General features: G+C 39.5%; 2 protein-coding genes across 2 annotated transcripts in view; one reads left to right on the top strand and one right to left on the bottom strand.

Moving 5' to 3' along the window:
• ABHD14B (abhydrolase domain containing 14B) overlaps positions 1–21,773 on the top strand; it is a 43,627-nt gene extending 21,854 nt beyond the window's left edge. Inside the window, exons 3-4 of the mRNA XM_053721119.1 lie at positions 11,357–11,598; positions 20,926–21,773. Of these exons, the coding sequence (XP_053577094.1) occupies positions 11,357–11,598; positions 20,926–21,108 (425 nt within the window). The 3' untranslated portion in view covers positions 21,109–21,773. The remainder of the gene's footprint in view (positions 1–11,356; positions 11,599–20,925) is intronic.
• A 3,595-nt stretch (positions 21,774–25,368) lies between these two features.
• The window catches only part of PARP3 (poly(ADP-ribose) polymerase family member 3), a 43,851-nt gene continuing 41,584 nt past the window's right edge, over positions 25,369–27,635 (bottom strand). The window contains exon 11 of the mRNA XM_053721118.1: positions 25,369–26,081. Coding sequence (XP_053577093.1) covers positions 25,918–26,081 — 164 coding nt within the window. The 3' untranslated portion in view covers positions 25,369–25,917. The remainder of the gene's footprint in view (positions 26,082–27,635) is intronic.

Below are 27,635 nucleotides of genomic sequence, written 5' to 3'. Positions count from 1 at the left end.
TTGAAAAAATTCTTGGAGCTGATGCTAGGCCAAACGGTAGAGCCACAAAACTGGTAATGCTTGTCTAGAAAAGAGAATCTCAGAAACTAAAAGTGATCTGGATGAATCAGAATATGCAGATATGCATTCTGTAAATCTATTGTAGACATATAATGCCCTTGCTAAACAAAAGGCAGGATAGTCCTTACAGTTACCATCTTGAATGTTGGTATCCTTACATAACGATTCAATATTGATAGATCCGGAACTGGTCTGAAGGAATTGACCTTCTTTGGTACAATGAAGAGATAGAATAAAACCCCAGCCCCTGTTCCAGAACTGGAACTGGCATAATTACTCCAGCCAACTCTAGATGTGAAACACATTTCAGAAATGCTTGAGCCTTTGCTGGGTTTACTGGGACACGGGAAAGAAACAAATCTCTTTGCAGGAGGCCTTAACTTGAAGCCAATTCTGTACCTTTCTGAAACAATATTCTGAAACCAGAGATTGTGAACGGAATTGATCCAAATTCCTTTGAAAAGAACGTAATCTGCCCCATACCAGCTGAGCTGGAATGAGGGCCGCACCTTCATGGGTACTTAGGAGCTGGCTCTGGGTTTCTATAAGGCTTGGATATATTCCAAACTGGAAATGGTTTCCAAACTGATACCGCTCCTGAGGATGAAGGATCAGGCTTTTGTTCCTTGTTGTGAGGAAAGGAACGAAAACGATTATTAGACCTAAATTTGCCTTTAGATTTTTTATCCTTTGGTAAAAAAGTTCCCTTCCCTCCAGAAACAGTTGAGATAATAGAATCCAACTGAGAACCGAATAATTTATTACCATGGAAAGGAAGGGATAGCAAAGTTAACTTAGAAGACATTTCAGCATTCCAAGTTTTAAGCCATAAAGCTCTTCTAGCTAAAATAGCTAGAGACATATACCTGACATCAACTCTAATGATATCAAAGATGGTATCACAAATAAAATTATTAGCATGTTATAGAATAATAATAATGCTATAAGAATTATGAACTGTTACTAACCGAAAAGTTGAAGCTGCAGCAACATCCGCTAAAAATATAGCAGGATTAGAGACAGCCCCATTAACCTTAGGGATTTTGTCCCAAAACTCTAATCTGTCAGATGGCACAGGATATAATTGCTTAAAACGTTTTAGAAGGAGTAAATGAATTACCCAAATTATTCCATTCCCTGGAAATTACTTCAGAAATAGCATCAGGGAGAGAAAACACTTCTGAAATAACTACAGGAGATTTAAAAACCTTATTTAAACGTTTAGATTTAGTATCAAGAGGACCAGAATCCTCTATTTCTAATGCAATTAATACTTCTTTAAGTAAAGAACGAATAAATTCCATCTTGAACAAATACGAAGATTTATCAGCATCAACCTCTGAGACAGAAACCTCTGAACCAGAAGAACCATTATCAGTATCAGAATGATGATGTTCATTTAAAAATTCATCTGAAAAAAGAGAAGTTTTAAAAGATTTTTATGTATACTAGAAGGAGAAATAACAGACATAGCCTTCTTAATGGATTTAAAAACAAAATCTCATGTTATCAGGAACACTCTGAGAATTAGATGTTGACGGAACAGCAACAGGTAATGTAACAGTACTAAAGGAAATTTTTATCTGCATTAACAAGTTTGTCATGACATTCAATACAAACAACAGCTGGAGAAACAGATACCAAAAGTTTATAGCAGATACACTTAGCTTTGGTAGCTCCAGCACCGGGCAGCGATTTTCCTGAAGTATCTTCTGACTCAGTTGCAACGTGGAACATCTTGCAATATGTAATAGAAAAAACAACATATAAAGCAAAATTGATCAAATTCCTTAAATGACAGTTTCAGGAATGGGAAAAAAATGCCAGTGAACAAGCTTCTAGCAACCAGAAGCAATAAATAATGAGACTTAAATAATGTGGAGACAAAAGTGACGCCCATATTTTTTAGCGCCAAATAAGACGCCCACATTATTTGGCGCCTAAATGCTTTTGGCGCCAAAAATGACGCCACATCCGGAACGCCGACACTTTTGACGCAAAAGAACGTCAAAAAAATGACGCAACTTCCGGCGACACGTATGACGCCGGAAACAGAAAAAAATTTTGCGCCAAAAAAGTCCGCGCCAAGAATGACGCAATAAAATGAAGCATTTTCAGCCCCCGCGAGCCTAACAGCCCACAGGGAAAAAGTCACATTTTTTAAGGTAAGAAAAAATGATTGATTCAAATGCATTATCCCAAATATGAAACTGAAACTGAAACTGAAAATAAGGAATGTTGAACATCCTGAGTCAAGGCAAATAAATGTTTGAATACATATATTTAGAACTTTATAAAAAAGTGCCCAACCATAGCTTAGAGTGTCACAGAAAATAAGCTTACTTACTTACCCCAGGACACTCATCTACATGTTGTAGAAAGCCAAACCAGTACTGAAACGAAAATCAGCAGAGGTAATGGTATATATATAAGAGTATATCGTCGATCTGAAAAGGGAGGTAAGAGATGAATCTCTACGACCGATGACAGAGAACCTATGAAATAGACCCCGTAGAAGGAGATCATTGCATTCGAATAGGCAATACTCTCCTCACATCCCTCTGACATTCACTGCACGCTGAGAGGAAAACCGGGCTCCAACCTGCTGCGGAGCGCATATCAACGTAGAATCTAGCACAAACTTACTTCACCACCTCCATAGGAGGCAAAGTTTGTAAAAACTGATTTGTGGGTGTGGTGAGGGGTGTATTTATAGGCATTTTAAGGTTTGGGAAACTTTGCCCCTCCTGGTAGGAATGTATATCCCATACGTCACTAGCTCATAGACTCTTGCTAATTACATAAAAGAAATAGAATTTTCCCTCCATGTTAATACTAGGATGTTTGTACTGTTAAGTTTATTCTTCTTTGCATTGATATAAGTGTATTTGTGTTTGTTTCATGATACCAGCTTAAGAATGTTATACCAACATTGTAATTATGTAATCTATGCTAAATTTGCTTTGTTCTGTCAGCACTATTTAAGTTTATATTTGTGCTATATAATTGCTGTGTGTATATGACTTTAAGAACTAATTTTGATTTGCAGCCAATTACGTTGCAGGGATCTGTTTAAATACCTGTGGGTAGGTGCTAGGAGATACAGGTCTATGAGTTAGGCATTGCTTCACGAAATATGCAACACCGTATCTCCTGCCCTACGAATGCTTGTTTTTATGCTCAGCACTGCTGATTATTTTGCATGTATAATAAATACTTGGACATTTTTCTCCGTGCCCACTTGTCTTGTTCTTTACCTTCTCTACCAAGGCATGTCTTGTTTCCTTCTCCCACCATGAAATCGGGTACCTTCTTTACCAAAGCATGTCTTGTTTCCTTATCTCAACACAATATCTATTGGTACCTTCTCTACTAAAGCATGTCTTGTTTCCTTATCTCAACACAATATCTCTTGGTACCTTCTCTACTAAAGCATGTCTTGTTTCCTAATCTCAACACGATATCTCTAGGTACCTTCTCTACTAAAGCATGTCTTGTGTCCTTATCTCAACACAATATCTCTTGGTACCTTCTCTACTAAAGCATGTCTTGTTTCCTTATCTCAACACAATATCTCTTGTTACCTTCTCTACTAAAGCATGTCTTGTTTCCTTATCTCAACACAATATCTCTTGGTACCTTCTCTACTAAAGCATGTCTTGTTTCCTTATCTCAACACAATATCTCTTGGTACCTTCTCTACTAAAGCATGTCTTGTTTCCTTATCTCAACACAATATCTCTTGTTACCTTCTCTACTAAAGCATGTCTTGTTTCCTTATCTCAACACAATATCTCTTGGTACCTTCTCTACTAAAGCATGTCTTGTTTCCTTATCTCAACACAATATCTCTTGTTACCTTCTCTACTAAAGCATGTCTTGTTTCCTTATCTCAGCACAATATCTCTTGGTACCTTCTCTACTAAAGCATGTCTTGTTTCCTTATCTGAACACAATATCTCTTGGTACCTTCTCTACTAAAGCATGTCTTGATTCCTTATCTCAACACAATATCTCTTGGTACCTTCTCTACTAAAGCATGTCTTGTTTCCTAATCTCAACACAATATATCTTGGTAACTTCCAGAGGCTTAACTAGAAACCACAGGGCCTAGGTGCAAGAATCTAAGAAGGGCCCCCCACCCAAAAAAATTGTGAATTTGATACATTTTTTTTTTTTTTTTTAAATGTAACACTCTTGTTAAATGTAAAGTGGGTCTGCTGTAAGTGGGTCTGCTGTATTGATTCTCTGTTAAAGTAAGATTGTCTAAGGCTAACCAAGTTAATTTTTTTTTTTTTTTAAATATATTTTTATTGAGGAGAATAGATAACATAACATACAAGATACATTTCAGACAATATAAAAGTAATGATCCAATATAATTTACAGTCGTCAATGATAACTCGCTATGACATTGCCTTTAGCTTTTTCCTTCCCTTCTCTTCTCCTCATTTTAATTTTTAATAAACATAATGAGACAAAACAAAACAGTGTAAAAATTAGTCACCTCTTCGTCTTCAGCTTCTCAGTGGCCATTGTGCTTTATTGCAAGGTCTGAGTGTAATGTACGTGGTGTGGATGAGAGAAGGGAAAAAAAAAAAAAAAAAAAAAAAAGGGTCTCCACCGCCCCCCCGCCCCCTCACTGGTATAAGAATCCCCACTCCCCTCTCAGTGAAGCAGTCAGCATATACTCAGTTTGAGCAAATGGCTTCAGAATCTGCTTTTGCTGATCAATATTCAACGTGCTAATGTATTCCCGCCATTTATTCAGAAAATGTTTGAGTCGTCTGTTCGTGTCTAATTTGGTGTCTAGCTGTTCTACCATTAGCTGATGGTGTATGCATCGTTTGAACACTATAAATGATGGAGCCTCTGTCAGGGTCCATACTTTCAGAATGACTTTCCTAGCCACCAGAATTATTGTAGTGAGTAGCGGCCTCAGCCTGGGCCTTAATTCTTCCCAGTCGAGTAAGCAAATTTGTTTGATTCCAATATCAGTTCTGACTGCTAGGGTGTTGTTTATCCAGAAGACCACCCTGCCCCAGAACTGTCTCACTCGGGGGCAATTAAAAAAATAGTGAAGGAAGTCGGGGTCTCCCAATCTGCATTTGCTGCATTCATTTGCTATGTCAGTGTGCCACTTGGTCAGTCTGCGAGGCGTCAGATAGTCTCTATGCAACATTCTGACCTGGGATTCTCTAAACGTCATAGACAGTGTCGCCCTTCGTACTGTTTCTAAGCTGCCCTGAATCATGGTTGTTAAATCTTCTACATCTACATCCTTACTCCATATGTTTACTAGGGTCTCTAAATTTTTAGTTTCGGTCTTCCCAATTAATGATTTGTATATACCTGAGATTGTAAATCTGCCTAACCGAAAGGAGACCACGGAGGGGTTGAGAGCATGGGATTCCCAAAAGTGAGGGTCTATGGATATTAGTTGATTGACATAGTGTCAAGTTAATTTTTTAATTGCTTTGCAAGGGTTGCATTTTTAAAAAAGAAAAACATTTTATTTCTTCCATTCCATTTTTTTTTTGCTGTTTTTGTTTCCTGTGTGGGTAATTAGGGGTGGGGTTATTTTCACCTGTGGGGGCCTTGCAAGCCTATAAATTTAGCACAGTAACTCTGTTGAGCTTGCTCTAAGTGGGTCTGCTGTATTAATTCTCTGTTAAAGTAAGATTATCTAAGGCTAACCAAGTTAATTTTTTAATTACTTTGCAAAGGTTGCATTTTTAAAAAAAGAAAAACATTTTATTTGTTCCATTCCATTTTTTTTCCCTGTGTGGGTAATTAGTGGTGGGGTTATTTTCACCTGTGTGGGCCTTGCAAGCCTATAAATTTAGCACAGTAACTCTGTTGAGCTTGCTCTAAGTGGGTCTGCTGTATTGATTCTCTGTTACAGTAAGATTGTCTGTTTAAGTATAATAGTTAGCTAACCAAGGTAGTTAGGCAAACAAGGATTTGGAGTAACCAAGGGGAAATATAATTATTTTATATTTTTAAGTTAAACCTTTTAGTAAGAATGTGTGAGAATCTCATTCAGTGTACAGCTTGCCACATGTTTGCATCACTGGAGCAGCCGCTTCTGGGATTATATGTTTGTGGCAAGTGTGAGCATAGTGTCTCTTTAGAAACTCGTATTGGAGATCTGGAGGAACTAATTGCAACACTGCATGAAATTCAGACACTTGAAAGGGAAATGGATAGGACTGAGCTGGTTGTTAATGGTTCTAGCAGTGGGAATGGGGGTGATTCAGATGAGGAGACTCCAGAATGTAGCTGGGTCACAGTTAGAGGGCGAAGTAAGGTAAGCGGAAGAGACAGGCCAGTTCTGAGCTGGTACACCCCAACAGATTTGCCAGATTAAGTGAAGATGTTGGGGATATCAGTTCGGGGGTGGCAGTGTCAGAGAGGGCTGGTTTGCCTAGTATAGTGAACAGTCCTTTAGTTGTGGAAGAGCAGCATACAATGGTGGGCAGTCTTTCAAACATGGTAGAGGGGCATACTATAGTTAACAGTCCTTCAGTTATGGAAGAGGGGCAGGGCCTGAGGCAGATGTTGGTGGTAGGAGACTCTATTATTAGGAAGGTTGATAGGGTAATTTGTCATCCAGACCCTTTAAATAGAACAGTTTGCTGTCTTCCAGGAGCTCGTGTTAGGCATATTGTGAAGCGTATTGATAGATTGTTAGAGGGATGTGGGTCTGATCCTGCAGTCATGGTACATATTGGTACTAATGAAGGAATCAGTGGGAGATGGAGAGTCCTAAAAAATGACTTCAGGGAGTTAGGTAGCAAGCTTAAAGCAAGGACCTCCACAGTAATATTTTCAGAGCTATTACCAGTGCCGTGTGCTAACTCAGTAAGGCAGAAGGAGCTAAGGTCTGTTAATTCATGGTTAAAAACATGGTGTAAAAATGAGGGGTTTGACTTTTTAGAGCACTGGGCTGACTTTTCACTTGGGTACAATTTGTACAGTAAGGATGGATTGCACCTAAATAACATGGGTGTAGGTGTGTTGGGGAAAGGATGGTAGCACGTTTAGAGAACCTTTTAAACTAGGCAAAGGGGGGAGGGTCAGTTAGAACACAATAGAACAGAGAGATCAGTCTGTGAATATGTCACTCCCTTAATATCTCAAGGAAGGGATGACTTAAGAAATGTCACATTAGAAAGTATAGAGGAAAGCACACCAAGTAGCAGCAGAAAGCACATGAAAATTAAATGTATGACAACAAATGCAAGAAGCATGACAGGTAAAATGGGGGAACTGACGCTCTTAGTTGCAGAAGAGGACTATGATGTTATCAGTATAACTGAAACTTGGTGGGATGATTCACATGACTGGGCAGTTAACTTAGAGGGGTATACTTTATTTAGGAGGGACAGGAATTATAAAAGGGGTGGAGGAATCTGCATGTATATTAAACCTAACCTTAAACCTACAACAAGGGAAGATATTTATGATACAAGTGACAATGTAGAGACCCTGTGGGTTGAAATAAAGAGTGGGGGGAAAAATCCTAAAAAACTATTACTAGGAACACGTTACAAGCCCCCTAACATTAGTGACCTGGAGGAAACTCAACTACTAATGCAAATAGGTAAGGCTGCTAATAACATTGCTGTAATTATGGGAGATTTTAACTACCCTGATATAAACTGGGCCAATGAAACTATCAATTCAGCTAAGGGGGATAGATTTTTCAATGTTCTCAGGGATAACTTCTTGTCACAATTAATAGAGGAGCCAACTAGGAGTAAAGCTATATTGGATTTAGTGCTATCAAATAATACAGATATAATATCAAATATAGAAGTCAAAGAACATTTGGGTAACAGTGATCATAATATGGTCACATTTGAAATCTCTTTTCATATGCAGTGTCTTAAAGGTTTAACTAAGACTTTTAACTTCAAAAAAATAAAATTCAACGATTTAAGGAAATCATTAAATAATATAAGTTGGGACAATGTATTCTCTAATAAAAATACAGAGGATAAATGGATAATATTTAAAACTTTGTTAAATAAATAGACATATCAACAAATACCATATGGTTATAAAAAAAAAAAATCAAAGCCGTTGTGGATAAATTAAAATGTGTTAAGAGAAATTAGGAATAAACGTAGGGCATTTAAATTATTCAAAGAAAATAGTACAGACTCAACAAACAAAATTTATAAGGAATGTAACAATGCATGCAAAAAAGCAATCAAATTAGCCAAAAATTGAAAATGAAAAATGAATTGCAAAGGATTCTAAGTCTAACCCTAAAAGGTTCTTTAAGTACATAAATAGCAAAAAATCTAAGAAGGATAATATAGGTACATTAAAATGCGTGGACGGTAGCATGATAAATAATGACAGGGAGAAGGCTGTGGTACTAGACCAGTTTTTATTCTTCAGTATACACAAGAGAGGAACCATTGGATGATACTTTGGAACAAAATATTACATGCCAGTCCATACCATTAACTAGGTTATGTTTAGAGGATATCAGGAAAAAACTGGATAATATTAAGGTAAATAAAACTCCAGGCCCAGATGGAATACACCCAAGGGTGTTAAGGGAACTTAGCACTGTTATAGACAAACCTCTACTCTTAATTTTTCAAGACTCATTATCCTCAGGCATGGTACCCCAGGATTGGCGTAAAGCTGATGTGGTGCCACTCTACAAAAAGGGAAGTAGGGATGATCCAGGAAGCTATAGACCAGTTAGTCTGACATCAATAGTGGGGAGATATTTGAAGGGATTATATTGATGAGCATATTTGTGTAAACAAGATTATGAGTTCTAATCAGCATGGTTTTAGGAGAAATAGATCATGTCAAACTAATCTAATTAGATTCTACGAGGAAGTAAGTAAAAATATAGATAAAGGGGAATCAGTTGATGTGATATACTTAGATTTTGCAAAGGCATTTGATACAGTGCCACATGAGAGATTAATGCACAAAATAAAGGGACTGGGAATAGCTGAAAATGTTAGCTCATGGATAAATAACTGGATAAAAGATAGGGAGCAACGAGTAGTAGTAAATGGATCATACTCAGATTGGACAAAGGTAATCAGTGGAGTCCCCCAGGGATCAGTACTGGGCCCCATTCTTTCTAATATTTTTATAAATTACTTGGAGCAAGGATTAAATAGTGACATCTCTATTTTTGCAGATGATACTAACTTAAGTAAGGTCATTAGGTCAGAGCAGGATGAACTTTCATTACAAAGGGATCTGCAACAATTAGAAGTATGGGCAAGTAAATGGAAAATGAGATTTAATACGGAAAAATGCAAGGTTCTACATTTTGGAAGTAAAAATAAGCAGGCAACTTATTTTTTAAATGGGAAAAGACTTAGCCAAACACAGGAGGAAAGGGATTTGTGAGTAGTAATAGATAACAAGCTAAATATGGGTGCACAATGCAGGGCAGAGGCTTCAAAGGCTAATAAGATACTAGTATGTATTAAAAGAGGCATTGATTCAAGGGAGGAAAGCATAATTCTGTCACTATATAAAGCCCTGGTAAGACCTCACCTTGAGTATGGAGTGCAGTTCTGGGGACCGATTGCAAAAAAAGATATTGCAGAACTAGAAAAAGTTCAGAGAAGGGCCACAAAGCTAATAAGGGGATTGGAGAAATTAACCTATGAGGAGAGGCTAGCCAGCCTGGGTCTGTTTTATTTAGAAAAAAGGCAATTGAGAGGTGACATGATTATTTTATATAAATATATTCAAAGCCCATATTCAGAGATGGCAGAAGCTCTGTTTATTCCAAGAAAATTGTTTCTGACAAGAGGTCACAATTTAAGGTTGGAGGAAAGGAGATTTAATCTCCTGCAACGAAAACGTTTTTTCACTGTAAGAGCAATAAAATTGTGGAACTCATTACCAAAGGAGGTAGTGAATGCCAATACCCTAGATACATTTTAAAATAGTCTGGATACATTTCTGTATATAAACAAAGTTCATGGATATGATTGCTAGTATTAAATGAGTCACCTTTTAGTGGGGTTATTTAAGCTTAACTGGAGCTTTTTGTAAGTATTTTAGATTTGTATAGGTTGAACTCGATGGACTTCAGTCTTTTTTCAACCTTATCTACTATGTAACACAGAGAAAAAAAATGTGAATCAGATTACATGTCTGCAAAAGGAGGTACCCTGTGTCTGTGAGATGGTCTGTCCCCCTATTACTGTATATAGTGACACTGTTTAACCCACCAGTACTGTATATAGTGAGTTAGTGACACAGTCTGTAATCTGCCGGTGAGATGGCTGGCCTGACCCTACCCGCCCCAGTACTTTATAGAGTGACCACAGTAGTCTGTGACATGGTCCAGCCCCCCCGTACTGTATATAGTGACACTGTTTACCCCCCCCCCCATGCTGTAGTAACAAGGTCTGTAATTTGACATATTTTTTTTTTAAGCTGGGCCCCCACCCTCAGGGGCCCAGTCGCAATTGCGACCTCTGCACCCCCTGTAATTTCACCCCTGGTACCTTCTCTACCAAGGCATGTCTTGTTTCCTTATCTCAACACAATATATATTGGCACCTTCTCTACCAAGGCATGTCTTGTTTCCTTCTCCCACCATGACATCTCCTGGTACCTTCTCTACCAAAGCATTTCTTGTTTCCTTATCTCAACTCAACACAACATCTCTTGGTACCTTCATCACCGGGGCATATCTTGTGTCTTTCTCTCAACACATCATCTATTGGTACATTCTCTACCAAAGCATCTCTTGTGCTTTCTTCTCCCACCATGAAATCTACTGGTACCTTCTCTACCAAAGCATGTCTTTTTTTCCTTATCTCAACAAAATATCTCTTGGTACCTTCTCTATCAAGACATGTGTTTTCTTCTCCAACCACGAAATCTCCTGGTACCTTCTTTACCAAGGCATTTCTTGTTTCCTTCTCTAAACATAACATCTATTTGTTCCTTCTCTACCAAGGCATCTCTTGTGCCCTTCTCTCAACACATCATCTATTTGGTTCCTTCTATACTAAGGCATGCCTTGATCTCTTCTTCGCCACATGTCTTTGCTTTTTTTCTACCAACTTATCTCTTGTTGTCTTTTCTCACCACAATATGTCTTGGTTCCTACTTCTACCAGTATATATAGATTATTTTGTCTACTACAATGTATTTTGGTATCCTTTCCCACCAAATTACTTGGATTTATATAGAAAAGTTTTAAAGAGATATTTGGTTTAACAGTTATTAGTTTTGGTTTGTTTTTTTCTGTCACATTCTGATCTAAATCCCTTGCTTCTTCCAGGCTTGGGTAAGTCCTCAGAAGCTGTTGCTCCTGCCCCCCTGGGACAGCCAGCTCCAGCCGGGTTCCTGAAGGAGGTATTGGAGTCTCTGAGCATGGTGCCTGCGGTGGTGATTAGCCCATCTCTCAGTGGCATGTACTCGCTGCCCCTACTTCTACAAAGCCCTGAGAAACTAGCAGCATATGTGCCAGTAGCACCCATCTGTACTGACAAGTACTCTGCACAGGATTATGCCAATGTACAGGTGAGACAACAAATGATTGAAGCATATTCGTAGGAAACTGGTAGTGGTCAATGGAGACAAATTATTTTATTAATTTAAAGAAAGGATTGTTTCCTAAACATTCTTTCCAAGATCAAAGGCAGCAAGTTTTTGGGGCAGGATAATTAATTTCATTAACCATTTTGACAGATTTAAGAACTATTTAACTAAATTGTTAAATCCCTTATAAAAAGTTTAATTAAGGAAAATAAAACATTGCAATGTAGATTATTTATTTTGCTTCCAACAATATTAACCATACTGAATGAGCTGGGTGGGGATAGTGTAATACTTTGCAATATTATAAAATTATATAATTAATTTCTGTTATTTATAAATGCTATTTCAGCTGTCAGATTGATTGCATAATTCAACATAAATTAATTAAATAATAATTTGTGAACAAACATTCAAAACATTTAATATTAGTTAATTTTAAAGGGGCAGTAAACCTACAAAATAATGTTATATAATTCTGCACATAGTGCAGAATTATATAACATTATCTTAGCGCAAACTTTATGCAACATAATATTGCAGCTAAAATTTTATTATAATAGAGGATTTTTCAGACTGCCGCTCTTTGCTTTACTGAGCGGGTCTGGTTTTCCCCCTGAGCGCATCTGGGCAGCTGTCTAGTCACAGCCCGGCCCGATCGCGCTATTACACTCAATGTAGCTCGCTCCAACTATCAGACAGAGCAGGAGCGAGCTACATTGACTGTAATGGCACGATCGGGCCGGGCTGTGACTAGACAGCTGCACAGATGCGCTCAGGGGGAAAACCAGACCCGCTCAGTAGAGCAAAGAGCGGCGGTCTAAAAAATCCTCTTTTATAATTACATTTTAGCTGCAATATTATTTTGCTTAAAGTTGGCGCTAAGATAATGTTATATAATTATAACATTATACTGCCCCTTTAACTTAAAAGAACAGCCTAGTCAAAATTATATTTCATGTTTCGGATTAGGCATGCAATTTTAAACAACTTTTCAATTTACTTTTATCATCAAGTTTGCTTTGTTCTTTTGGTATTCTTTGTTGAAAGCTAAACCTGAGTAGGCTAATATGATCATGTCTAAGCCCTTGAAGGCCGCCTCTTATCTCAGTGCATTTTGACAGTTTTTCACAGTTAGACAGTGCTAGTTCATGTTTGTCATATAGATAACACTGTGCTCACTCCCTTGAAGATATTTATGAACCAGCACTGATTGGCTAAAATGCAAGTCTGTAAAATAAACTGAAATAAGGGGGCAGTCTGCAGAGGGTTAGATACAAGGTAATCACAGAGGTAAAAAGTGTATTAATATAACTGTGTTGGTTATGCAAAACTAGGGAATGGGTAATAAAGGGATTATGTTTTTAAATATACCAATAACTTTAAAGGGATACTGAACCCACATTTTTTATTTCATGATTCAGACAGAGCAGGCAATGTTAACCAACTTTCTAATTTACTCCTATTATCAATTTTTCTCCGTTCTCTTGGTATCTTTAGTTGAAAAAGCAGGTATGTAAGCTTACGAGCCAGCCCATCTTTGGTTCAATACCTGGCTAGTGCTTGCTGGTTGGTGGCTAAATGCAGGCACCAATCAGCAAGCGCTATCCAGGGTGCTGAACCAAAAATGGGACAGCCGTAAAATACCAAGAAAATGAAGAAAAATTGATAATAGGGGTAAATTAGAAAGCTGCTTAAAGGGACATTATACACTCATTTTTTCTTTGCATACATGTTTTGTAGATGATCTATTTATATAGCCTATAAAGTTTTTTTTTTTTAAATGTATAGTTTTGCTTATTTTTAAATAACATTGCTCTGATTTCCAGACTCCTAACCAAGCCCCAAAGTTTTATGTGAATACCGTCAGCTACCTACTCCAGCTTGCTCCTGTTTGTGTAAAGGGTCTTTTCATATGCAAAAGAAGGGGGAGGGGGAAAAAGTGTCTTATTTGCCACTTGCAGTGGGCTTTCCAGCTACCTTTTCAACTGAGCTAAACTGAGAGCTTCTAAGTAAGTTTTTAAACAGTTTTATACTGGATTTTTATATTAGCTTCTGTGCATCTTATTCTTTATAGTAGTGTCTATTACATGCAGTTATATGAAAATGAGTGTATACTGTCCCTTTAAAACTGCCTGCTCTATCCGAATCATGAAAGAAAAAAATTGGGTTCGGTATCCCTTTAATATTGGCTTACATTTTAACCAGTTGGTAAACTCACTAAGGGCCACTATAGGGGGCGCTAACAGTTACGTGCAAGAAGTTTAATGCGGGTGTTTATGCTTAAAGGGACAGTATACTGTAAAATAGTTTTTCCCTTAATGTCTTTACAATTGCTTTTTTTACCAACTGCAGAGTAAAAAAATGTATGAAAATTAGCTTTTTAAGGTTTTTTTTCTGTATATTAAAGCTCTGATTTTGTGTTTTGAAGCCACAGCCTAATAAAATAGGTTGAGCTTGTAGGTATAATCAGATCTCATTACTGTATCACATTGTGTACATATACCTGCTTCTTTATCTTATATCTGTCCATAAACCAATCACCAATACTTTGAGAGAACAATGGAAAATCAACATTTTATTACCTTATCTCTGCTATATCCGACTGGGAGTGTAATTTCTTCTGCTGGCTGTGTTTACAAAGCTTATCTATAGCTGGTACGCGCGGCCACAAACTTTCAGAATAGGTGGGGATACCACATGCTAAATTAACAATTTCAAATGCCAATATAAGGGTAAAGGAGCTACTTTGTAAACAATTAAATACACTCCAGGAGGTAAAGTGGATCACTGGGAACAAATTAAAGGGGAGAAAATTTTTGAGTAAACTGTCCCTTTAAGCGCAATTGAAGTTAAAGGGACACCCAACATTTTTCTTTTATAATTCTTATAGAGAATACATTTTTAAACAACATTACAATTTACTTCTATTATCAAATTTGCTTCAATCTCTTTGTATAAAGAGAACAAAACAAATGCGATAATAGAAGTAAGTTGGAAATCTGTTTAAAATCACATTTAATATCTGAATCATGAAATAAAAAATTTGGGTTTCATATCCCTTTTAACGCGCATGTGGGTAAGCACATCCTCACATCTCTGGTTAACTGTATAGTGTCACAAAACACATCAAAAATACAATACAAAGTATGACTACACTCATAATAACACCATCTAATAAAAATGATTAAAAGAAAAACTATTGCACAAAAAAGTTATAAGGTCTCAAAGATATGAGGTCTCAGGCAGGCAAAGGATTTTAACATTGAGATACATACATATACACTTATAAATACATACATATGTACAGATATATATATATATATATATATATATATATATATATATATATATATATATGTGCATTGGAGCCCTTTGCAGTTAAGCAGATGAAAATATGTAAAAACATATTTATGCAATATTCATATTTAATAAAGTGTTATACTATGTATTTACTGTAAATATTTCACATCCACATAGCAGAATATGTTCTATGTGTTTATAATTAGATATTCATATATATATATATATATATATATATATATATATATATATATATATATATATATATATATATATATACTGTGTATATATATATATATATACACACACCTGTATGTAATCATATATATATATATAACATAAATTATGCTTACCTGATCATTTTGTTTCCATCGAGGGGAGGAGAGTAAACGGCCTCATTCATTACTTGTGGGAAATAAGAACTTGGCCACCAGGAGGAGGCAAATACATCCCAGCCAAAGGCTTAAATACCTCCCCCACTTCCCTCATCCCCCAGTCATTCTGCTGAGGGAACAAGGAACAGTAGGAGAAATATCAGTGTATAAATGGTGCCAGAAGAACAAAAATTAAATTTAGGTCCGCCCACCGAAGCAATGGGCGGGAGCCGTGGACTCTCCTCCCCTCGATGGAAACAAAATTATCAGGTAAGCATAATTTATGTTTTCCATCTAAAGGGGAGGAGAGTCCACGGCCTCATTCATTACTTTTGGGAACAAATACCCAAGCTCTAGAGGACACTGAATGAAAAACGAGAGGACAAAAAAGGCGGACCCTAATCTGAGGGCACCACAGCCTGTAAAACCTTTCTCCCCAAAACAGCTTCCGCCGAAGAAAAAATGTAAAATTTGTAAAACATTGTAAAGGTATGTAAGGAGGACCAGGTAGCCTCCTTACAAATCTGCTCCATGGAGGCCTCATTCTTAAAGGCCCAAGAAGAAGCCACAGCTCTAGTTGAATGAGCCGTGATGCTCTGAGGAGGCTTATGTCCCGCTGTGTCATAGGCTTAGCGAATCATGCTCCTCAACCAAAAGCACAAAGAAGTAGAAGAGGCTTTCTGCCCCTTGCGCTTCCCTGCATACACCACAAAAAGAGATGTAGATTGTCTGAATTCCTTTGTAGCCTGAAGATAAAACCTTAAGGCTCGAACCACGTCCAAATTATGAAGTAACCTCTCCTTAGGAGAAGAGGGGTTAGGACACAAATAAGGAACTACTATTTCCTGATTGATGTTACGGTTAGATACAACTTTGGGAAGAAATCCCAAACCAGTGCATAGAACAGCCTTATCAGCGTGAAAGATCAAATAAGGAGGCTCAAATTGCAAGGCTGCCAACTCAGAGACTCTGCAAGCGGATACAATAGCCAACAGAAAGAGGACCTTCCAGGAAAGAATCTTAATGTCAATAGAGTGCATAGGTTCAAACGGAACCCTCTGCAATACCCTCAGAACCAAGTTCAAGCTCCAGGGAGGGCGGACTGTCTACAGGTTAGATTCTAGACAGAGCCTGAACAAAGGACTGAATATCAGAAAGCTCAGCGAGCCTCTTGTGCAACAAAACAGATAATGCCGAAATCTGTCCCTTCAAGGAACTGGCGGCAAGTGCTTTTTCCAAACCATCCTGAAGAAAGGACAGAATCCTGGATACCATAACCTTGTGCCAAGGATATCCATGCTTCTCACACCAGGACAAGTAAGTCCTCAACACCTTATGATAGATGCGACGAGTGACCGGCTTCCTAGCCTGAAAGAGTGTATCAATCACTCAATCAAGACTAAGCGTTCAATCTCCACGCAGTCAGCCTCAGAGAATCTAGATTTTGATGTTGAAAGGGACCTTGTACCAACAGATCCCTGCGACTGGGTAACCTCCATGGAGAAGATGACATCCCCACCAGATCCGCAAACCACATCCTCCATGGCCACAACGGAGTAATCAGAATAGCCGAAGCTTGCAATGGTAGAAGTGGCAATGGGGGAAAAATGTAAACTAGGGTGAACCCCCAAGGCATCACTAAGGCATCTATCAGCTCTGCATGGGGGTCCCTGGACCGCGACCCGTATCTGGGTAGCTTGCAATTGAGTCTGGATGCTATGAGATCTATCTCCGGCGTCCCCCCATCTGTGACAAAGCCCCACAAACACCTCAGGATGGAGAGACCATTCCCCCGGATGGAAGGATTGCCTGCTGAGGAAATCCACTTCCCAGTTGTCCACACCCAGAATGTGGATTGCTGAGAGCGAGCAGTTGTGGGACTCTGCCCATTCCAATATCCGAGAAACCTCCCTCATTGCCAGAGCTTCTCGTTCCCCCCTGGTGGTTGATGTAAGCCACAGAGGTAATGTTGTCTGTCTGGAATCTGATGAAGCTGAACGACCCCAGTAGAGGCCACACCTTCAGAGCATTGTAGATCGCTCGAAGCTCCAGAATATTGATTGGAAGGAGAGACTCCTCTCAATACCATTGTCCCTGTGCCATCCTGACACCCCAGACAGCTCCCCATCCTGCCAGACTTGTGTCCGTGGTCACAATCTCCCAGGACGGTCTCGGGAAGGATGTCCCTTGGGATAGTTGTTCCGGACGGATCCACCAAGAGAGGGATTCCCTCGTCCGATCGTCCAAATAAATCATTTGGGATAGGTCTGTATGCTCGCCGTTCCATTGTCTCAACATGCATAACTGAAGAGGTCTGAGGTGGAACCTGGTGAATGGTATAACATCGATGCTGGACACCATGAGCCCGATCACCTCCATCCACCTCGGGACTGGAGGAGGACTGAAGGGCAAGACAGGTGGACGCAATCTTCCTGCGTCGCTGATCTGTGAGAAATATCCTCATGGATATAGAATCTATTATCGTTCCCAGGAACTCCACCCTGTTGCTGGGAATCAGGGAGCTCTCTCCTGAGTTTATCTTCCAACCGTGGGATTGGAGCAAAAGAAGAAGAGCCCTCGAGTGATCCTCTGTGAGACTGAACGACGGTGCCTGCACTAGGATGTCGTCCAGATAGAGTGCCACAGCAATGCCTTTGGATTTGGCCACTGCAAGTAGCGCCCCCAGAACCTTTGTGAAGACTCTCGGGGCCGTCGCCAGACCAAAGGGAAGGGCCACATACTGGAAATGTTGGTCCATGAATGCAAATCTCAGGAACCTGAAGTGTTCCCTGTGAATTGGCACATGAAGGTAGGCATCCTTCAAGTCTATTGTCGTTATGAACTGACCCTCTTGAACTAGGGGCAGAATAGATCCGATTGTTTCCATTTTGTACGATGGAACAGCTAGAAATTTGTTTAAACATTTTAGGTCCAGAATCGGGCGGAACGTGCCCTCCATGAAAAGGTTTGAATAGTACCCTAGACCCCTTTCTGCTGGGGGTACCGGTACAATTACTCAGAGGGAAGAGAGATCCCTCACACATTCCAGAAAGGCGTCTCTCTTTTCTGGTCTGGAAGACAGGTTTGACAGGAGGAATCTGTCCCTGGGCGGATGAGATCTGAACCCTATCCTGTATCCTTTGGGAAATAACCTCCAGAACCCAAGGGTCCTGAACATCCTGCAGCCAGGCTTCTAAGAAGAGAGATAATCTGCTCCCTACTTGGCCTGGAGACTGGTCGCGGGCCGCCCCTTCATGCCGACTTTGTTTTGGCGGACTTCTTGTTCTGCTTGGACTTATTCCAAGACTGAGCTGGTTTCCAAGTGCCCTTGGACTGATCCGCTTTCGCAGCGGGCTGTTGGCGTTGGGCCTTGTCCGCACTAAAGGGACGAAAAGTAGATCCCTTAGGCTTAACCTTCTTATCCTGCGGTAGGAAAGCGCCATTGCCTCCTGTAACCGTGGATATGATTGCGTCCAATCCTGAACCGAACAGGATCTTTTACTGAAAAGGAAGGGATAGCAGTCTAGACTTAGAGGTCATGTCCGCAGACCATGACTTTAGCCACAGAGCCCTGCGGGCTAATATGGAAAAACCTGACACCTTAGCGTTCAGGCAAATAATTTTACAAATAAAAGAATTAGCAACCCTCAAGGCCTTAATTCTCTCCTGTATCTCGTCGAGGAGAGTCTCCTTCTCGTCCATGACAAACAGAGCTTTGCACCAATATGTTGCAGCTCTGGCAACCGCAGGTACCGCCGCTGCCGACTGAAAAACAAACCCCGTATGTTGAAACATTTTCCTAAACATGTTCTCTAACTTTTTATCCATGGGCTCTTTAAACAACAAACTGTCCTCAAGAGGAATTGTCGTCCGCTTCGCCAGCGTAGAGATAGCACATCCACCTTAGGGACAGTCCCCCATAGCTCGAGCTGAGAGTCCGGGACGGGGAACAGCTTCTTAAAGGAAGAAGGGGAAAAGGAAGAACCTAATCTCTCCCATTCATTTTTAATAGTTAGCCAACTTAACAGGAAATGGAAAAAGCGCAAATTTTCCATCCTAAACCTTAAGTCAGGCTCCTCTGCAGTCAGAGCTTTAGATGACATAGACTCCAACCCAGAAGGAACGTCCTCCGAAGAGTCAGTCGTCCTCATCAGTGGATAATCTTTCCGAAATATCCATTGGCGTAGATAATCCCTGGGTCGGATCGCCATATTTTACCTTAAGCTTGCACTTGGCAGAACGTGGTAAGGCACTAATCAACAGCCGTTTGCAGTTGATCCGCAAAATCTGACGGCCAACGGATCTCTCCCATAGGAGAAATAGTCATGCCCTGGGACGCTGCATGTGTACTCAGAGATGAATTTAGGTAACGCACCTCACGGGACGGGGAACCCTCAGAGGTGGACGGCTCAGTAGTACTAGGCATCCTATTCTTTCTAGATGTCGTGACTTTATCAAGGCATGTGGAACATAGTTGAGCAGGTGGATCTACCGGAACCTCTGCACAATAAACACAATTACTAGACTTAGTTAAAGAGGGAGTACCCTCTAACGCGTCAGAGTCCTCCATAGCTTACGGCTTTATTACGAACTAGTTATAAATATAAAAAATGGCACCCTTATAACCTCCAATGGCTGGGGCACTCACCACCTCCTATGACCCGGACCACAGAAACTATTACTTCTCCTGCACTGTCGGTCAAGCAAGGAAGTCGAGTACACCACACCTGATCAGAAGGAATGCCTCGCAGGACTGCCCCTGCACTAGGGTGAAACCGCGCCAAATCTGCAGCGCAAATACTCCCGGAAGTGAAACTAAAGTCCACCCATTGCCAGAGCCTCATCTCACACTCAAGTGTGACAGTGTAGTAGCATCGCTCCTGACATGGACTTGAGCGTAGAAAGCAGGCAGCGAAACACGTCAACGCTGATTGCTTGTGGAGCTGTTAAAATGAGTCAGGATGGTTTCGCAGAAAGACTCTCCCTGCATCTCCGGACTCTAACTTTCACCCAAGCTCTCACTAAGAGGCTGACAGGACTACTTAAATCTCCAGTCCCATTCCGAAGAGTACTACCCTCCATAAGAGACTACTCCGAATCTTCCGACACTTCTCTGCCAACCTCCTGTGACGAAAGGCAAAGAATGACTGGGGGATGAGGGAAGTGGGGGTATTTAAGCCTTTGGCTGGGGTGTCTTTGCCTCCTCCTGGTGGCCAGGTTCTTATTTCCCACAAATAATGAATGAGGCCGACGACTCTCCTCCCCTTTAGATGGAAATATATCTTTGTGCAAAATACCATCAGATATATGTAGAAATATGTATTTATGAACAAATAGAACATATTCTGCTATGTGAAGAACATTGGAATGTGAAATATTCATATTTTCATGTCGGGTTAGTGCACTTGAGTGGCAGACTAGTAAGGGTAGAAGAAGACCACATAATTGAGCCATCTGGAAATTCTAGAGAGTGCTCTAGCAAAAGGAAACAATATTATTTCATAGATAAGGGAAGACTACCAACTGAGAAACCTCTGCAGAAGGACACTAAATGAATGTTCAAGAAAATCAAGAGTATGCACCACTATATCTGAAAGTCCAGGACTAATCTATTTGCTGATCTTTATCCCTGCAGGTTCCAACCCTGATTGTGTATGGTGACCACGATGAGCAGTTGGGAGAGTTGTCATTAAACAACCTGAAGAACCTTCCAAATCACCGGGTGTTCTGCATGGAGGGAGCAGGACATGCTTGCTACCTGGACAACCCTGAGACTTGGCATCGTGGACTTCTGCAGTTCCTAGGGACAATAAAATAAGGAATGCCACAAAATCCAGAGTATATCAATTGCCAGTGCAGCACAACCAATTGCAATGCTTCCCAGCCTGCACACAGCCCATAAAAGCAATGTAATCAATGTTCTCTTTATTTAGCGCACAGCCAATCATGAGCTTCCTAATCAGAGGTCAAGAAATTACAATTTTCAACTAGCTCAACCAAATATAATTTGTATCTATAATTTCCAGTCAGTTCAGCTAATCATAGTGCTTTCTAATCAGACTGAATTTATTGAACCAGCAGTGTGTACTTTTGAGAGAGTTGCCATTCACAGCTTAACCACCATCTGGACATATATAGATCCTGGGCTCTAAGGACCATGTGGATGTGTATATACATCAAGATGGTCTAAAGATCTTTGCATTTCTTTATGTATAAATGTAGAGAAGACATGCACTGTTTTGTACTGCCTTATCCATAGTGCATGTGCCAAGTTTTGTATCCCCACAACCACCCAAACTGATCAGAGAGGGTGTAACAAAATACAACACATCAAATTCCAAAATTAAATGGCCTAAAAATTCCATGGTTCTTATAAGATTAATATTTAATGCTCTTTGAGTCTTCATTTGATTGATTTAATCAGCCCAGTAGTCTATTATTGTACTGAATGTTCCCATAATAAAATGAGCATGGGACCAACAATGCATTGTCTGTAGAAACTGAGGCCTAGATTTGGAGTTTGGCGGTAGCCGTGAAAACCAGCGTTAGAGGCTCCTAACGCTGGTTTTAGGCTACCTCCGGAATTTGGAGTCACTCAAAAAAGGGTCTAACGCTCACTTTTCAGCCGCGACTTTTCCATACCGCAGATCCCCTTACGTAAATTGCGTATCCTATCTTTTCAATGGGATTTTTCTAACTACGGTATTTAGAGTCGTGTCTGAAGTGAGCGTTAGAAATCTAACGACAAAACTCCAGCCGCAGAAAAAAGTCAGTAGTTAAGAGCTTTCTGGGCTAACGCCGGTTCACTCTAAAGTACACTAACACCCATAAACTACCTATGTACCCCTAAACCGAGGTCCCCCCACATCGCCGCAACTCGATTAAATTTTTTTAACCCCTAATCTGCCGACCGCCACCTACGTTATCCTTATGTACCCCTAATCTGCTGCCCCTAACACTGCCGACCCCTATATTATATTTATTAACCACTAATCTGCCCCCCACAACGTCGCCGCCAGCTACCTACACTTATTAACCCCTAATCTGCCGTCTGCACGCCGCCGCCAGCTACATTATCCCTATGTACCCCTAATCTGCTGCCCTAACATCGCCGACCCCTATATTATATTTATTAACCCCTAACCTGCCCTCCCTACCTACAATTAACCCCTAATCTGCCGACCGCAAAGAGCCGCCAGCTACATTATAGCTATGTACCCCTAATCTGCTGCCCCTAACACCGCCGACCCCTATATTATATTTATTAACCCCTAACCTGCCCTCCCTAACATCGCCGACACCTAACTTAAATTATTAACCCCTAATCTGCCGACCGAATCTCGCCGCTATTCTAATAAATGTATTAACCCCTAAAGCTAAGTCTAACCCTAACACTAACACCCCCCTAAGTTAAATATAATTTACATCTAACGAAATTAATTAACTCTTATTAAATAAATTATTCCTATTTAAAGCTAAATACTTACCTGTAAAATAAATCCTAATATAGCTACAACATAAATTATAATTATATTATAGCTATTTTAGGATTAATATTTATTTTACAGGTAACTTTGTATTTATTTTAACCAGGTACAATAGCTATTAAATAGTTAAGAACTATTTAATAGCTAAAATAGTTAAAATAATTACAAATTTACCTGTAAAATAAATCCTAACCGAAGTTACAATTAAACCTAACACTACACTATCAATAAATTAATTAAATACAATACCTACAATTACCTACAATTAAACCTAACACTACACTATCAATAAATAAATTAAATACAATACCTACAAATAACTACAATGAAATAAACTAACTAAAGTACAAAAAATAAAAAAGAACTAAGTTACAAAAAATAAAAAAATATTTACAAACATAAGAAAAATATTACAACAATTTTAAACTAATTACACCTACTCTAAGCCCCCTAATAAAATAACAAAGCCCCCCAAAATAAAAAAATTATTATTTAATTAATTTAATGATAGTGTAGTGTTAGGTTTAATTGTAACTTAGGTTAGGAGTTATTTTACAGGTAATTTTGTTATTATTTTAACTAGGTAACTATTAAATAGTTATTAACTATTTAATAGCTATTGTACCTGGTTAAAATAATTACAAAGTTACCTGTAAAATAAATATTAATCCTAAAATAGCTATAATATAATTATAATTTATAGTGTAGCTATATTAGGATTTATTTTACAGGTAAGTATTTAGCTTTAAATAGGAATAATTTATTTAATAAGAGATAATTAATTTCGTTAGATGTAAATTATATTTAACTTAGGGGGGTGTTAGTGTTAGGGTTAGACTTAGCTTTAGGGGTTAATACATTTATTAGAATAGCGGTGAGCTCCAGTCGGCAGATTAGGGGTTAATAATTGAAGTTAGGTGTCGGCGATGTTAGGGAGAGCAGATTAGGGGTTAATACTATTTATTATAGGGTTAGTGAGGCGGATTAGGGGTTAATAACTTTATTATAGTAGCGCTCAGGTCCGGTCGGCAGATTAGGGGTTAATAAGTGTAGGCAGGTGGAGGCGACGTTGTGGGGGGCAGATTAGGGGTTAATAAATATAATATAGGGGTCGGCGATGTTAGGGCAGCAGATTAGGGGTACATAGGGATAATGTAAGTAGCGGCGGTTTACAGAGCGGCAGATTAGGGGTTAATAATAATATGCAGGGGTCAGCGATAGCGGGGGCGGCAGATTAGGGGTTAATAAGTGTAAGGTTAGGGGTGTTTAGACTCGGGGTACATGTTAGGGTGTTAGGTGCAGACGTAGGAAGTGTTTCCGCATAGCAAACAATGGGGCTGCGTTAGGAGCTGAACGCAGCTTTTTTTGCAGGTGTTAGGTTTTTTTTCAGCTCAAACAGCCCCATTGTTTCCTATGGGGGAATCGTGCACGAGCACGTTTTTGAGGCTGGCCGCGTCCGTAAGCAACTCTGGTATCGAGAGTTGAAGCTGCGTTAAATATGTTCTACGCTCCTTTTTTGGAGCCTAACGCAGCCTTTATGTGGACTCTCAATACCAGAGTTATTTTTATGGTGCGGCCAGAAAAAAGCCGGCGTTAGCTACGCGGGTCCTTACCGACAAAACTCTAAATCTAGCCGTGAATGTTTAAGACACATAAAGGGTGTATGATGTACAGGGGTTTGCAAACATACAAAATTTGAGGCTAAAGGAATATTTTTTAAGAAAGGTGAGGCACATTTATTAAGATATACTGAAGGCAATACTTTACCAGTGGTTGATATCTGTGCTGTTTACGTGAACAAACTGACCTGTCCTATACCTTGCTGTTGACCATCTTGGTAAGTGCCTTAGTAAGTAGTGGTGTTAAATCTCCTCTGTTTTAATAAATGCCATTATGCCAGTGTGCTTCTGGGTCCATTAACTCTCCCTGCCTTGAAGTGACTCAGTGGCCAGTTACACAGCTGCCAGAACTTGTAGAGAGTGTCACTCCACTAGCTGTCTACCCTAATATAACAATTCTGGTGGCTAAAGATCCAATGGACCGACAATACAAGTAGAGAGAATATAGGTTCTATCCAACAAGAACTATAGGGGTCCACAGTACAATCTAATGGGATTATATATGTAATTATTATAGAATATATATTATACAAAAGTGGTATAGAACGTTTCATAACGTTGATAGTCCCAAATATCAGATGTGGATCGTCTACGCACCAAAGGTCAGACCACTTCATCAAACTGGAGCTTCTAATTTAAGCTGAAAAGACATGGAAAAAAATAAAAGTGCCACAATAGTGGTTTTGCTTTAAAGAGAAGTAAATAACTCAGGTTTGATGGTACTTATGGAAGAGCTAAAGTAAGTTTTCTGGATATTCACAAATCCTCAGCTTGCTGGCAATCGGCTCACGGCTTTCTTTAAGAAAAAATGTAGACACCAACCAATACATTGTAGGCTAGATGAGGTTTAGATTGAAATCATTTACAAACAGTACAATTTGCCACATAACCGATGCCCTTGGAGGATGCTAATTATTTAATTTGTAATTTACATGGTTGTCTGGGATTTTAAACTGGAATAGGAGGCTGAAATGACACAATTTTCTCTTTATTGCATACACAAAAGACGCATTTATATACAAAACACAAACTTATAGGTAATAGCCTAATTTATTACATATATAGATAGACACACACACTATATATATATATATATATATATATATATATATATATATGTTCTCCACAGAAAATAGCTGGGTGGCATTATTAAGTAGCAGGATAGGGGCAGTATACTACTTACTTATAATATATCCAATGCACAAATTTACATAATTTTAAATACATTTATTAAATGCTAATTTGTGCAATTAACATTGAAAATGTTTAATATTAGCTAATTTGATCATGATATTGACTCAGATTTTAGCCAGGTGATCAGTAAAATTCACCCATTAAGAAGTCTATCCTGTGGAGAACACTGTGTGTGTATAATATATATACATACATACACACATCTGTTCTGTATGTCTTATAGTGGAAAGCCCAGGCTATGTAGTTATACAATGTAAAGAGCCTTTGTAAATAGAGATGGTTTTGTCTGCACAGAAATATAGAGGCATGAAGTCAAGTGAAATATGATCAAAACTTGATTAGCAGAAGATAGCGCAGACGGCACTGGCTCTCTTTATACACTAGATACTCGCTCTGGCTAAAGTGTGTATCTTTCTGCCTTTGGATGGGAGGACCCTGAGGAACTTTAATCTTCCGACCATTTAGAACCAGCTCACGGTCCAGAGCAGGATCTGCAAAGAAATTAAAATACAACTAGTGAGAGAGGGTATAAGTTGTACCAGTCATAAAGGATGTAGGAGCAATATAAAAGAGGGAGCAGATGCTGGACAACATATAGATGGTATAAGTCTGAGGGGAAAAATATGAGTGAGGGAGGAGATTTTGGTCTAGAGATAATGGGTACAGGACTGGGTGGAGCAAAATGAGAAATGGAGTAGTGCTGGACCAGATAAAGTATTGAGGGGAGGCAAATGAGAGAAGAAAAGCTGATCCAGGTATAGAGGGTATAGACTAAGGAGAACAATATGCTAGATGCAGGAGGTGCTGGGATGGGTAAAGAGGATATAGGACTGAGGGGAGCTATTTGAGAGATGGAGGAGATGCTAGCCCAGATAGACAGGATATAGGACTGTGTAGAGTAATACAAGAGAGGGAGGAGATGCTGGACCAGGTATAGGGGGTAAATGACTGAGAGGAGCACAATATGAAATGGAGATGCTGGTGCAGATAGTGTATAGGACAATGAGGAGCAATATGGGAGAGTGATGGGATGCTGGACCAGGTATAGAGGGTATTGTACTGAGAGGAGCAATAGGAGATGCTGGGCCAGGTATAGAGACTGGGGGGGGGGGGGCATTATGAGAGGAGGGAATGTATCATGATTAGAGGCTATAGACTGAGGGTAGCAATAGATCAGGAGGAATTGCTGTACTAGGTGTATAGGACTTAATGGAACAATATGAGAGTGGGAAGAGTTGCTGGACAAGTTGTACAGAATATAAGCTTGAGGGGGCACAATATGAGATTAGGAGGAGATACTGGACCAGGTATACAGGGTATAGGATTGTTTACATCAATATGAGTGATAAGAAGCTGGACCAGGTATAGGACAAGGTATAGATGGTGTAGGACACAGTAGTGCAGTATAATAAAAGTGCTGGACCAGTTATAAACAAGACTGAGGGGAGGCATATGAGATTAGGGAGGAGAAACGGAACCAGGTATAGAGGGAATAAGACTGAGGAGGACAATATGAGATGTTGGACAAGGTGTATAATGTATAGGACTGAGGGGAGCAGTGTGAGAGGAGAAGATGCTGGACCAGATGCATATGGTATAGTATTGAGTAGAGCAATATAAGAGTGAGAGGAAAATGATGAGCCAGTTATAATTAATTGGTATGGGGGGATTGGCACAGGGTTTTTTTTAAATTGAGTGAGGTACTTTTTAAATAGCTTTAACACTGATGGATATGTAGTATAGTTCTGCAGGCACTGCTACTATTTAGTGAACTACAAAACATGACACTAAGTAGTATAATCCTAATGTGGAGCCACTATGTGGTATTTATAGTTGTGTTCATAACTGCTCTGCTTGTAGTGATCTGCATAGGATCTAGGCCAGTGATGGCGAACCTTGACCCTCCAGATGTTTCTGAACTACAATTCCTATGATGCTCAACTGGACTTCAGAGTGCCTAAGCATTATGGTAAATATAGTTCAGAAACATCTGGAGTGCCAAGGTTCGCCATCACTGATCTAGGCCAAAAATGGTGATGCTTTAC

Source organism: Bombina bombina, chromosome 7 (assembly GCF_027579735.1).
Source record: "Bombina bombina isolate aBomBom1 chromosome 7, aBomBom1.pri, whole genome shotgun sequence".
Taxonomy (NCBI): domain Eukaryota; kingdom Metazoa; phylum Chordata; class Amphibia; order Anura; family Bombinatoridae; genus Bombina; species Bombina bombina.
The sequence above is the reverse complement of the archived record's forward strand: the minus strand, read 5'-3'. Positions and strand labels throughout refer to the sequence as shown.